The sequence below is a fragment of the Podarcis liolepis genome, assembly GCF_965112155.1.
Source record: "Podarcis liolepis genome assembly, chromosome: 5".
NCBI classification, from domain to species: domain Eukaryota; kingdom Metazoa; phylum Chordata; class Lepidosauria; order Squamata; family Lacertidae; genus Podarcis; species Podarcis liolepis.
Genome location: NC_139556.1, coordinates 69242574 through 69254991, shown reverse-complemented (window position 1 = coordinate 69254991; position 12418 = coordinate 69242574). Strand labels below are relative to the sequence as shown.

Here is a 12418-nt window from a genome sequence, read left to right as displayed (position 1 = left end):
GACTTAAGTTAAACAAAGCAGCGAGCAACTTAGGAAGGAAAGTGGAGAGGGATCCCTGTTTCTACATTACTTCTGATAAACTGTGGTTTGCCTCCTTGTGGTACTAAGCTGTTGTTGGAAGTGCAATAGCAGAGATTATTTACTTAGCCTTTTAGGGGTTCATTCTGTTAGAGCTAAAGTTAACTAGCAAAGGGGTGTTTGGTGTTGTTGGTGCTTAGTAACCAGGCAAAGTGGTATGATCTTTACTGAGGTAGCACCTGCGCTGATTGGTTGTGTAGTTATGAGGAAATTTTCCTTTGTATGGTTGGCTGGATGTCTCCATGCTATGTACAAGTCCTGAATTAGGAAAGACAAAGTCTCTCATTCCTTTCTCCTCAAATTACACACTGCTTATTTTATTTTATTTAGTAAAATATTATCAGGTTTCTCTTCTCTCTGGGCTCTATCTGCAATATTTAAGTGATGAAACAGATTCTCCACCCCACCCTTCAGCAGAAGGAATCACATAATTAACACCATATTATTTTTATTCCTTATTTCCTTTCAGTTGTATTATGTGATCATTCCCTTCTTTTCTCCCTCCAACCACTTTGCAGTGGCTTTCTCCCATCTAAATGCCATACACAACTGTGTTTGGGCTTTGAGTATGACGACCAGTATCTTCCCATTGCATATGTTACCACCTTGAAAGAAGCAGTATATGGACAGCAACCCTAACGGAGGAAATTAAGGGAAATTAAGCCCTTTTGGGGACAAGAAGTTGTAAATTACCCTTTGCTGAAAAGCAAAGAAAAATTTGGTTTGCCTGGCACTAATGTGAAAGCAGTACAATCACTACCTTCTTAGCATTGTTAAAACTGATTATATTACCTAAATTTGTGGCCAACGGGCCAAATTTTTCAAGAAACTTCTCTAATCATTTGGGCCATTGCAGCAGCAAACCAGTTTGGGCTTCATTAGAAAGTAATGGCTTCATTAGAAAATGTAATGAATTTGTTAGCAGTCTTCAATTATTCAAAAAGCTGAAAACAACAGTTCTTTTTTACTACTTTGGAAGCAAAGTTGGAGTAATTATTCATTACAATTATTTGTAGCCAGATATAAATCCTTCCAAGGTTGTTTACAAGTAAAAAAGAATTACATTTTAAAAAGGCATCACAGCAAACAATATCAATATCTACATTTAAAATGTCGTCAGGATCCTTCCCACAGGGCAGCTGGTCACAAAATGGCCCTGTGAAGGAGGGAGGAGCAGGGAATTCCAGCAGCAGTGGGCTTTGAGGTGATCTTCTGCAAGGAACATGGGTGAGATAAATAAATTCAAATTCAAATTCAAAATCCTTTATTAGGCATAACACACCACACATTAACAAACAAACATCATATACAGACACCAACATCACCTACCATTAAAAACCACTAAGTCTCTTTATCATGGCCCATTCTTTCTTCATGGACAGCACTTAAAAATTCAGCCGCTATTAATGTAATTTGATCATCGCTGTCCGCCAGCAGGTCCTGAACAGTTGGTTGTGTAAAAATCTGTCTATTAAATTTTAGGGCCTCAAATAATTGTTTTCTGGCATAATTGCCGAAATCACAGGAAAAGAATATATGCTCTAGAGTATCGGGTTCCTGTTTTCTGCATTTGCAGAGACGCTCTGATTCTGGGATAGCTAAGTATCTTCCTCTCACTACCATCGAGGGAAACTTGTTGAATCTGGCCAACATAAAGAGCCTACACGATTCATGTTTCTTCAGATTTGTCATGTATCCCTTTTGGAAATCTCTACACAAAGGGAGATTTAAGTGGATAGGAGAGCAAGTGCTGTGCTTTGCAACCTCAAGCATGGTGAGAACACTTTTTTCTGTGAGAGTCTTTCTGATAATTTCCCATGTATCTTTGGGATCAGAGATTTCAAAGTCAGTTAGAGTGAGCCCTATCGAATGAGATAAATAAACAAACCCTATAAACTTGCTTGAATGTTCCCATAACTTCCTTCCTGAAGGCAATAACGTTTTAACTGATTCTTCAGGAAGAAAGTGATTTTCACATTTTACTGTTCCCTTAATTTTTGTTCCGAGAATGGTAAAAGTGAAGTAAAAATGCCTTTTTGTTTCAGTAATGGATTTGCTCCTTCAGATTAGCAACAACCTTTAGATTAAAAGCAAGACTGTGGGTCTACAGTGTTTTCCTACTGTCTCCAACGTAGACAGTATAACGTCCACTTCATACACCTCTGTTAAAAATGAGATTAAGACAGCTGCCCCACTAGTTTCAATATGTTGTAGTGGTTAAGAGAGTCAGATTAGGACCTGATAGACTCGGGTTCAGGTCCCCACATAGTCATTAGTTGACCTTGGGCTTGCCTCACAGGATTGTTGTGAGGATAAGATATAGGGAAGAAGTGCGGAAAGAACCACGTGTGCCAACTGCAGTTCTTTTGGAAGAAAAGTGGGATATGAATGTAATAAAAATAAATAAATTGTAACCATGAGTAAACGCTGATTCATATGAACATTCTGTGGGGCTTGTTTTTCACCTGTGGGGTTTGTAGGCATGTCAGACTAGACTGGAATGTGGATGGCAAAGCTGTTCCGTGGGAACTCAGCAACAAAACCAAACCACAACGGAGCACAACAATATTTTTGAAAGCACTTGCCTTCAGCTGTTTAAAAATGTACTAGGTCGGGGTGAGATTAAAAAGTTGTGTTCATGTCCGTATATTTATTACATTTACAGTGGTACCTCAGGTTAAGTACTTAATTCGTTCCGGAGGTCTGTACTTAACCTGAAACTGTTCTTAACCTGAAGCACCACTTTAGCTAATGGGGCCTCCTGCTGTTGCCGCGCCGCTGGAGCCTGATTTCTGTTCTCATCCTGAAGCAAAGTTCTTAACCTGAAGCACTATTTCTGGGTTAGCGGAGTCTGTAACCTGAAGTGTATGTAACCTGAAGTGTATGTAACCTGAGGTACCACTGTATATGCCACCTTTTCCTCCAAGGAGTTCAAGGTGGCGGATATGGTTCTCCCCTCCCCATTTTATCCTCACAATAACCCTGTGAGGTGGGGTAGGCTGAGAGACAGTGATGGGCCCAAGGTTACTCAGTGATCATCCTGGCTGAGTGGGAACTTGAACTCTGGTCTTCCAAGCCATAATCCAGCACTCTAACCCATTGCACCACACTGACTCAGGCATTACTGACATGTTTTGTATGGTATTTGTGGAACTGTTTTGCTTTCCCCTTCTCTTCAGGGCCAGATAAGATGGCATGAGATGAAAGATTCACGTGCTGTCTTATCTCCCATGGCCTCCAGTTTCCTCTCCTTCCTTCTGGTTTTCTCTGATGTACTGTATCATTGTCAGCAGCTCGTCCTACACTCGAGTAGGACCCTGGCAGAGATACATGCCTGACTGGCATGTTCCCTCCCTCTTGGTCGATTGTTCGGGAGCTTCAAAAGCTTTCTTCTGCCTGAATATCACAGCGACCGATGTCAACAGACATCAGCACATTTAGGGATCCACAGAGTGTTCACAGTTTGCGTAACAGAACCCCAGCAACTCAGCATTTTGGCTAATCTACTTTATTTACATATAAACACACATGGAGCACTGCAACATGGCTCCCTCTTTCTCTAGCATCAGACAGCAAAGAGAAAAAATGAAGGACAATAGTCCCACTCCATGGAACACAGTAACACAAACATCCTGTCTCCGTCACTTCCCACTTTGTGGAGTCAAAACATATACCATCATGTGAAAAACAACAATCCCATGACTGCAATCACGGAGCAGGAATTCTAACAATCATATGTATACTTTGTGTGTGAAATGCTGCAGTGCAAAGTGTTCCTGTTCAGGGTTCTAGCCATCCAGCCATCCAGCTTTCCCCAAACACCCCAATCCATGGTTTTCTGCTTTTCTCCCAAATCCACTGACAACACATCGTCTTTGTTGCACTTTGGGGGGGGGATCCCCATCCATTAAAATCTTTTCCCCCATAATATTTTGTTGTTCTTCAGCAAACCCCAAGCATGCCAATGCTTGTTTGTGAATCGTGTTGCTTTGGCTATGTGAGGAAATGCCTTTGGAGACTGAGTTTGCTATTAGTATATATGCTGATGTATGCATTTATGTGTTCTAACAGAGGTGCATTTTTTAAAAAAAGTATTTAGGTGGGGTGGGGTGGGGTGGGGTGGGGGAGTCCCCAGTGTGATTCTGGTCCTGCAGAGTCAATAATTGCTCTCTGTGACACTTTGACTAAGCGCTGAAAAATACATTCAGACAAAATTTGGCACAAATTACTCTCACTTCCAAATAATGGCAGCTGCAAATTATACTCTGGCCTGCCAGACAGAGAAAGCCAGCCTAATTGAGTTAATAATTGCTCACAGCTTTAAAACTGTTGCAGCAAGGCCTCTGTGCTCTATAACACACACAAAAACAACAAAAACAGAAAATAAAGCTTTTATTTAAATTATGAGAGTTATTAAATTAATCTGCGGTTCAAATGTCTCTTGCACTGTTGGGCCAATTGTGATGGAAAGAGTATGCTGGGATCATGTTGATTTTTTTTTTTAATGATCAGATAACAAACACAATTTCAGAGCAGCTGGAGTTCAAACATCCAGGCCAATATTTACTAGGGACTGTTTAGCTGTGATAATGCCAACTGGGTGAATTGTAATGTATTTGCAAGGTCTTTGCTCCTCAAAGTCTGGTTCCCCCCCCCCATGTTGGCAGGAAATTGACATGACAGGGAATAGCAGATGGTACAAGATCACAGTCTTTTGTCCACTGTTATGTCCACATCAGGGGTGGCTAATCCTGCTTTTGGCCCAAAGGCCAGTGGTGGCTGATGATGATTGAGAATGGTAGGGCAGAAGGCAGGAAGACCAACAGTAGGTGGAACCAGAGCCCATAACCACCCCATGACTGATTGTAAGCAACAAGGTGAGCAGGTAGGTGGAACAGGCTGAGGTTGGTGGGGCAGTGCCCCATTTGCCCTAAAAGATCAGCGTCCACTGCCAAGGGCATCATTCACTCTTGGCCAACCTGCTGAGGGCTGCAGACTAGTGCTAGTGAGGTCAGTCCACCCACTCCACCTCATATACAAGACACTTGTACACACTACACACAAGTACAGTGTGGTGTAGTGGTTAAGAGCGGGAGACTCGTAATCTGGTGAACCGGGTTCGCGACTCCGCTCCTCCACATGGAGCTGCTGGGTGACCTTGGGCTAGTCATACTTCTTTGAAGTCTCTCAGCCCCACTCACCTCACAGAGTGTTTGTTGTGGGGGAGGAAGGGAAAGGAGAATGTTAGCCGCTTTGAGACTCCTTCGGGTAGTGATAAAGCGGGATATCAAACTCTTCTCTTCTTCTTCTTCTACACTCATGCTCCTTAGCTGATCTATGCACATTGGCTGAAGAGAAGTGATTACCCCTCCCTACTTACAAAATGATGGATCTGATGCCTATGGAGAGGGCAATGTGAATTTTCATCAGGGTCCTGGGTTGGGTGGAGAGGTTCAAGCCTTTCTGCTTACTTCAGCACCGTGTTTACTTTAGTTCTTTTGCTTTTTGCTGCAAACAGCAAAATCAGTGCGGTATTGGGGATCCATAACAACCCCCTGTTTATACAAATACAGTACAGTGGTTCCTTGGTTCTCAAACTTAATCCATTCCGGAAGTCCATTCCAAAACCAAAGCGTTCCAAACCAAGGCGCACTTTCCCATAGAAAGTAATGCAAAACGGATTAATTTGTTCTGGACTTTTAAAAACAACAATTTAACATGAATTTTACGATCTATTTTACTATCTATCAAGACCATTGATCCATAAAATGAAAGCAATAATCAATGTACTGTAATATAAAATAAATAAGACAGTACAGTGGTACCTCAGGTTAAGAACTTAATTTGTTCCGGAGGTCCGTTCTTAACCTGAAACTGTTCTTAACCTGAGGTACCACTTTAGCTAATGGGGCCTCCTGCTGCTGCTGTGCCACCACCACACAATTTTTGTTCTCATCCTGAAGCAAAGTTCTTAACCCGAGGTACTATTCTGGGTTAGTGGAGTCTGTAACCGGAAACGTCTGTAACCCGAGGTACCACTGTATTGTAGATGATTAAAAAAAAAAAAATTCTTACCTGCACTGATAATAGTTATTGTTTGGATTGTTGGGGGCTTTTATCCATTTCCGCAGTCACTCACTCACTCACTCACTCAATCAATCAATCAATTAATAGCTTAACTGGGTTCCACACAGTCACAAAAACAAATAACTAAAAATGCCTCAAAAACAAAAATGCAAAATATATAGCAAAAACAAAAGCGCCAAACTTTATCCATTTCGGAAGTCCGTTTGACTTCCAATCTGTTCAAAAATCAAGGCATAGCTTGTGATTGGTGCAGGCGCCCCGGAAACAATAGCTGACAGCCGCATTGGACGTTCTGCTTCCAAAAAACATTTGAAAACGGGAACAGCTCTGGGTTTTTGGCATTTGGGAACAAAGGTGTTTGAGTGCCAAGGCATTTGAGAACCAAGGTACCACTGTACTTGAGCTGCACAGGGTACATTCTTCCAAACAAATAGTTGTACATGTGTAAGGATAGTTTGTACCTGTGCCACCAACGTGAAGGAGTGTCAACAAGGCTTTGTGAAGGTGGCTCACTGGGACTTCCACTGAGCCCTGGAGTCCCTTCCCACTCTACAGTTCTATGAGTCTATTACTGTTTTCTTTCTGCTCTAGCAGGACATCATCCAATGTGCTTCTTCTATTTCAGGTGAGCGGAGTCACCAAAGGGATGGCACAAACCAGAGAGCAACGGGTGCTGATCATGGTGGTTGTGATGGTCATCTGCTTTCTTCTCTGCTGGCTACCTTATGGCATCGTGGCCCTGATAGCGACATTTGGGAAGCCCGGCCTAGTTACCGCCTCTGCCAGCATCATTCCTTCCATCCTTGCAAAGAGTAGCACGGTCTACAATCCGGTCATCTACATATTTTTGAACAAACAGGTAAATAAAAACTCGCTGTGGTATAGGGAAAGGGTTGATAGCAATAGATGGCAAAAATGGGAACTGTTTTCTAAATAACCGCTCCCAAATAACAAATGGTGTCTGAAGGAGAGGCACTCACTGACACAGTCTGACAATTTAGCCCAGTATTTTAAAATCCAACATTACATAATGAAGTCCTGCTCCTTTGACAACCCACTTATCTTGTCGGCTGAGAATATGGTGGCTCCATGACAAGGAAATGGAACAGTGAGTAGTCAAGGGGGTATAGGAGCTCCCCAGGGAAATGCCAAGGATGTGGCTTTAAAATGTATGACAGGCTTTGTACAAACATGAGCAGTAACTTTCTAACTAAAGAAGCAGACACTTTTGGAGTACTAAAAAGAAAGCAACTCAGTTGGTTGGTTAGACCTTCTTTTCCTTCCAGTAAGTTTTAATGGGCAAAAAACAACGTGAGAGTTATAATTCAGACACTTTCATACAGCACTGAAGTAAAACGGCGAGAGTGATGTTTCTGGGAATCTTCCATTTTTCTTGAGTATATACTTTCCTTGGATTGCATACAGCAAAAACCACCACCTGGTCTGCTAGTTGCCATGATTTTATTTGGTCAAGATAATATTTGGCACTAAAGAAAGCAGAAAATAAATAAAAGACATTATCTCTGAAACCCAGGAGTCCGAGTCCCCCTTTTGAAATTATTTGAATTTGGAATATATAATTGGTAATATTGTATGTCATTTGATACAATTTGATTGGGTTTGTTAATAATTGGAAGATTTTTATTGGAAAATGAATAAAAATTATTTAATAAAAAAAGAAGATAATATTTGGCACTGACACTCTCAGAGCATCCAGTGTTTTTGTAAGTTGATCTCACGAGAAGCAGCACGATGAGTGCAACATCAGCTTTCATGCCAAGTGGATATTTGGATGTTTTGAACACGGCGTGCTTCATCACATGCCACTCTAGTGGCTGAATAGTTTGGTTGATCAACAAGTTACTCTGTAAATTTGCATGGGACGTGGGTGGCACTGTGGTCTAAACCACTGAGCCTCTTGGGCTTGCCGATTGTAAGATTCCGCGCGAAGGGGGTGAGCTCCCGTTGCTCTGTCCTAGCTCCTGCCAATCTAACAGTTTGAAAGCAAGTAGATAAATAGGTACTGCTGTGGCAGGAAGGTAAACGGTGTTTTCGTGCGCTCTGGTTTCCATCACAGTTTCCTGTTGTGCCAGAAGCAGTTTAGTCATGCTGACAACATGACCTGGAATGCTGTCTGCAGACAAATGCCGGCTCCCTCAGCCTGAAAGCAGAGATGAGAGCCGCACCCAACTGTCAAATTCGACTGGAATCCAGGGGTCCTTTACCTTTCTGTAAATTTGCAGGAAGCCATTCCAACAATGAAACTGTCAAAAGGAGCTCATGTTACAGAGCATTCAGATTATTCTGATGACAACTACTTCACGGCATCAATAGTTCATCACTTCAGATGAAAGGAGGCAAAATCAGCCTCCAAAGCAGTATGAATTGGCCCTAAATGAGCATTTCTTTATTTAATTAATTTATAGCCCTCTTTTTCTCCAAGGATCTCAAGGTGGCATACATTAAAACAGGACAGTGTAGCCACTGCAAACCTTCCTCTTTTAGGCTGAGAACTTTCCCATTCTGCATCTGTGTTGGAATTCCTTTTGAGATGTTTTAAAGTTGATTTAAATGTGTGTTTATTTTTTCCACTCTGGAAAGTTTTTTGCCACTCTGGGCTCCTTTAGGAGGAAAGAACGGGATATAAATTTAATAAGCAAATAAATGTTATTGCTTTGAATATTAGAAACAATGTCCAGTCTGAACATCTATGTTTAATATGATGTATTCACCTTCACCTTCTACTCACAAAACACAAAGATGAATTTTCAGCAACTTATCTGCAAGATTCATGTAGAATCTGTATGTTTACAGATAATCTACAGATTCTCCTCAGCCTCTTTTTGATAAAAGCAATAAGCACTTTTTCTGTTTTCCATTCTTATCCAGCCTCCTGAATTCTAGCTTCTGGAGTGGACTTCTGGAGTGAAATATATCTGACTCAACATCCAAATTCTGCACCAGTTCTGTGCAAACTGATCTATAGTATAAGCCTAAGGACACAATATAGCCTTGTTCACTCACATTTAGTGCATTTCCATGTTGAACCAGGCACAGATAAAGAATCATGGCTGAAATACTTCACAGATTATGCTGTTTACAGTATTTTTGACAGCGAAAGATAGAAGAAAATATATGTATTCACTATCCTTTTTATTACTCAGTTGTGAACTGGTTCATTCAGATTAACACTATTATTGCTTCTCAGCTGTCATATCTCCACAAAATGCCCTGTTGAGGAACATAACATTGGGGGTTTTTTATATGAAAAAGTCCCCTGACTTTCTGCCTCCCTGTCAAGATCTATAAAGCACAAACCCTCTGTATATGCAATTTGTGCTTTTGATCATACCAACTTCCATAAAGACATAATGAGCAGGTTAGGTTTTCAGTTGTATTAACAACAGCTACTGTTGAAGCAGTTATACTTTTTGTAGCAATTGCAGGCTCTTCAGTCTAACAACAATGCTTGCAGGTAATATTGTAAAACTGTGTTTGCTTCCTCCCAGAGTTTCAAATTAATCCATGAGCATGGAAATATTCTGAGTTACTTTTTGCTGAACTTTTCGTTTAATAAACACGTATTCCAAATGTATTCCGGTATAACACTTCCCCCACAAATGCATAATATGCACCACATCTATGTTGGCACTGAATATTTTAATATCTAGTAATGGTGCTGATTTGCTAATATTTGCTGGTGTTGCAAGGGGTAATGGCAGAGAGCTGTGGGTACAGGCTAATCTTGGTTACTCAGGAGGTTTACATAGCAGAGATTTAAATATTACATTCTTGATCCAACGAGGTCATTAAACAAGTACAAATACTTGCATGTATAAGCTGCAGTGGCTATTATTTTATTTTATTGTTTCTCGTGCAACTTGGAACAATGATTACAGGTGGCCTTCTTCTTAAAGCACACTGGAGATAAATATACTGTTTAGTCTTCAGCATTCCTGAACTTCTCTGTGTTTTAGAAGACACTGTCCAAATAATACAGTGCAGATACAAGGTAAATACCGCATCTAATATTTGCCATACATTATTGTGAGGAAATAGAAAGCTATTGAAAGCGAAGGGTTGTTTCCACAGAGTTTCTAGGCATGAGGATGATGGATCATATTATTACAGGATAATACCACAAGCTGTACAACTCAATAAAAGACGGAACATCAACTGTTCCCTTCTCTTGTGTCCCTCAGTTTCAAAGAAAATTCATGTGATCCATCTTTGTTATTAGAGACCCAGGTCTTTTATCACCTTTGTCTTGTATGCCAGCTATGGCCATCTTTGGATCATGATAGTCAGTGTAGCCCATGCATTAGTGACATTGAACTGGAGCTGCCCTTGGACCAGAAGCTCCAGTTAATGGAGAATGCAGTATCTGGACTGATGATGGGTAGAGATGGCTGATAGCATGAGACACCTCTGCTGAAAGATCTGCACTGGGTGCCAATGTGATGCCCAGCCAGGGTCAAGGGAAGGCTTCCTCAACCTCACCCCTCCAGATATTTTTGGCCTACAACTCCCATGATCCCTAGCTAGGAGGACCAGTGGTCAGGGATGATGGGAATTGTAGTCTCAAAACATCTGGAGGGCCAAGGTTGAGGAAGCCTGGTTAAGGGTATTGCATTAATATACAAACCCTGAACAACTTGGGTACAGCATATTCTAGGGCAGTGATGAATACTGGTTGTTGGGAATCACGTGGAGAGAGTGCTATTGTGCTCGTGTTCTGCATATTGACCACAGTGGGAACAAATTAATAGACTACATGGGCCTTTGGTCTGGTCCAGCAGGGTTCTTCTTTGTTCTTTAATTTAAGTCACTTAATTCCAGCTGCATGGTCTTTACATCTGATCAACATATGAATATTCAGTGTGAATTGGTCTTACGAAAACAGAATCATTTTGATTCATAGCATTTCCCGCAAATGACAGCCATTGGCAGAACAGGGAAAACAGGGAAATAGACTACCTGTCAGAAATGTAGCTTTTTGGTGAGAAAGGTTCACAGAAAATGGAGGAAAGTGGACTCTCCTTTTTTGGATTCCACAAGGCAGAGCAATGTCATTGAAGATAGATGTTCCGATCGCTTCATGAGGAAGCTTTTTTTAAAAGGGAAGTATCAATGGTATTTTGCAGGAAAATAGTTACCCTCATCCATTTATCTGTGACACAAGTAACTGGTCAGTGCTTATTGTGTCATTTATCCGCTCTGGGAGCTCTTAAAATAATAACAATAATATTCAACAGTGGGTGCCTTTCCATTATCACCCATATCCATTTATCTCCCCAAGTGAAAACTCTGAGCCATACAAGGTAAGGAATGTTTTTGTTCAAGGTTAGCACTACTTCAATCGTATTTCAAAGTTACCTTGAGAGATGCATATACCCATTTGGAAAAAGATAAAGCAGCCCAGACTGGCAAGACTATTTCCAAAGAAACGAAAGAAATGTCACTGTTTTATATTTCTTACTCGGGAATTCAGGAATTTATTTCAGAAGCAATCGAAATGTACTCTGATACACTGTTCTACAGTTCCGCATGACAGTTCTTTCATTTGCAACTTTTATTATTATTAAAATAAGGATAAACTATAAAAAAATGAAAAAGAGTAATAGAACACAGTTAAAGAAGAAAATGAACAACTAAAGTCATTACACGAACAACACACTGTAAATATACAAGGGCTACCTGTGATCATTAAATTCTTCCTGAATATGGTATTTATAGTATTCCTAAGAGTGTTTTTAATCATCATTTATAATCAGCAAATGTAATTATATTAGGAGATAATCCAATTAAACTCCAAACACCCCATATTCTATGCAACTGGCGATTCAATCCAGTGAATACATAAATTAAACAATATAATTCATTGACAAGCCCAGGGGCCTCTTATGAACAGTGCCCATTTCAACTAACCACATCACTTTGTGAAACAGAATTATAATTTGTTGAAACCAAAATGTTGCTATCAGATGCTTAGGACACATACATAATTTTTTTTTGCCTTTTGCCAGTGCGTACATATTTATTGCTTCAGCTGCATGTAAAATAATTAATTCCAGTAGGACTCGTTTATTTTATCTTGCTCCCAAATTTTAATAACGGGGATTGATCTGGACTCGTTTCTCTAGATGTGTGTAAGCTCTTGTGTGAGCCTAAAGCTTAGCACTTGAAACGCAGTGGGCCTGCTACTTACATAGAGTTTGGTTTCTGGGGTCTGCATCCAAAGGCAAAATCACAC

At 40.6% G+C, this 12418-nt stretch overlaps 1 protein-coding gene across 1 annotated transcript in view; it reads left to right on the top strand.

The window, feature by feature from the left end:
* LOC310708304 (vertebrate ancient opsin-like) overlaps positions 1-12418 on the top strand; it is a 100439-nt gene that overhangs the window by 51037 nt on the left and 36984 nt on the right. The window contains exon 3 of the mRNA XM_083506537.1: positions 6791-7024. Coding sequence (XP_083362663.1) covers positions 6791-7024 — 234 coding nt within the window. The remainder of the gene's footprint in view (positions 1-6790; positions 7025-12418) is intronic.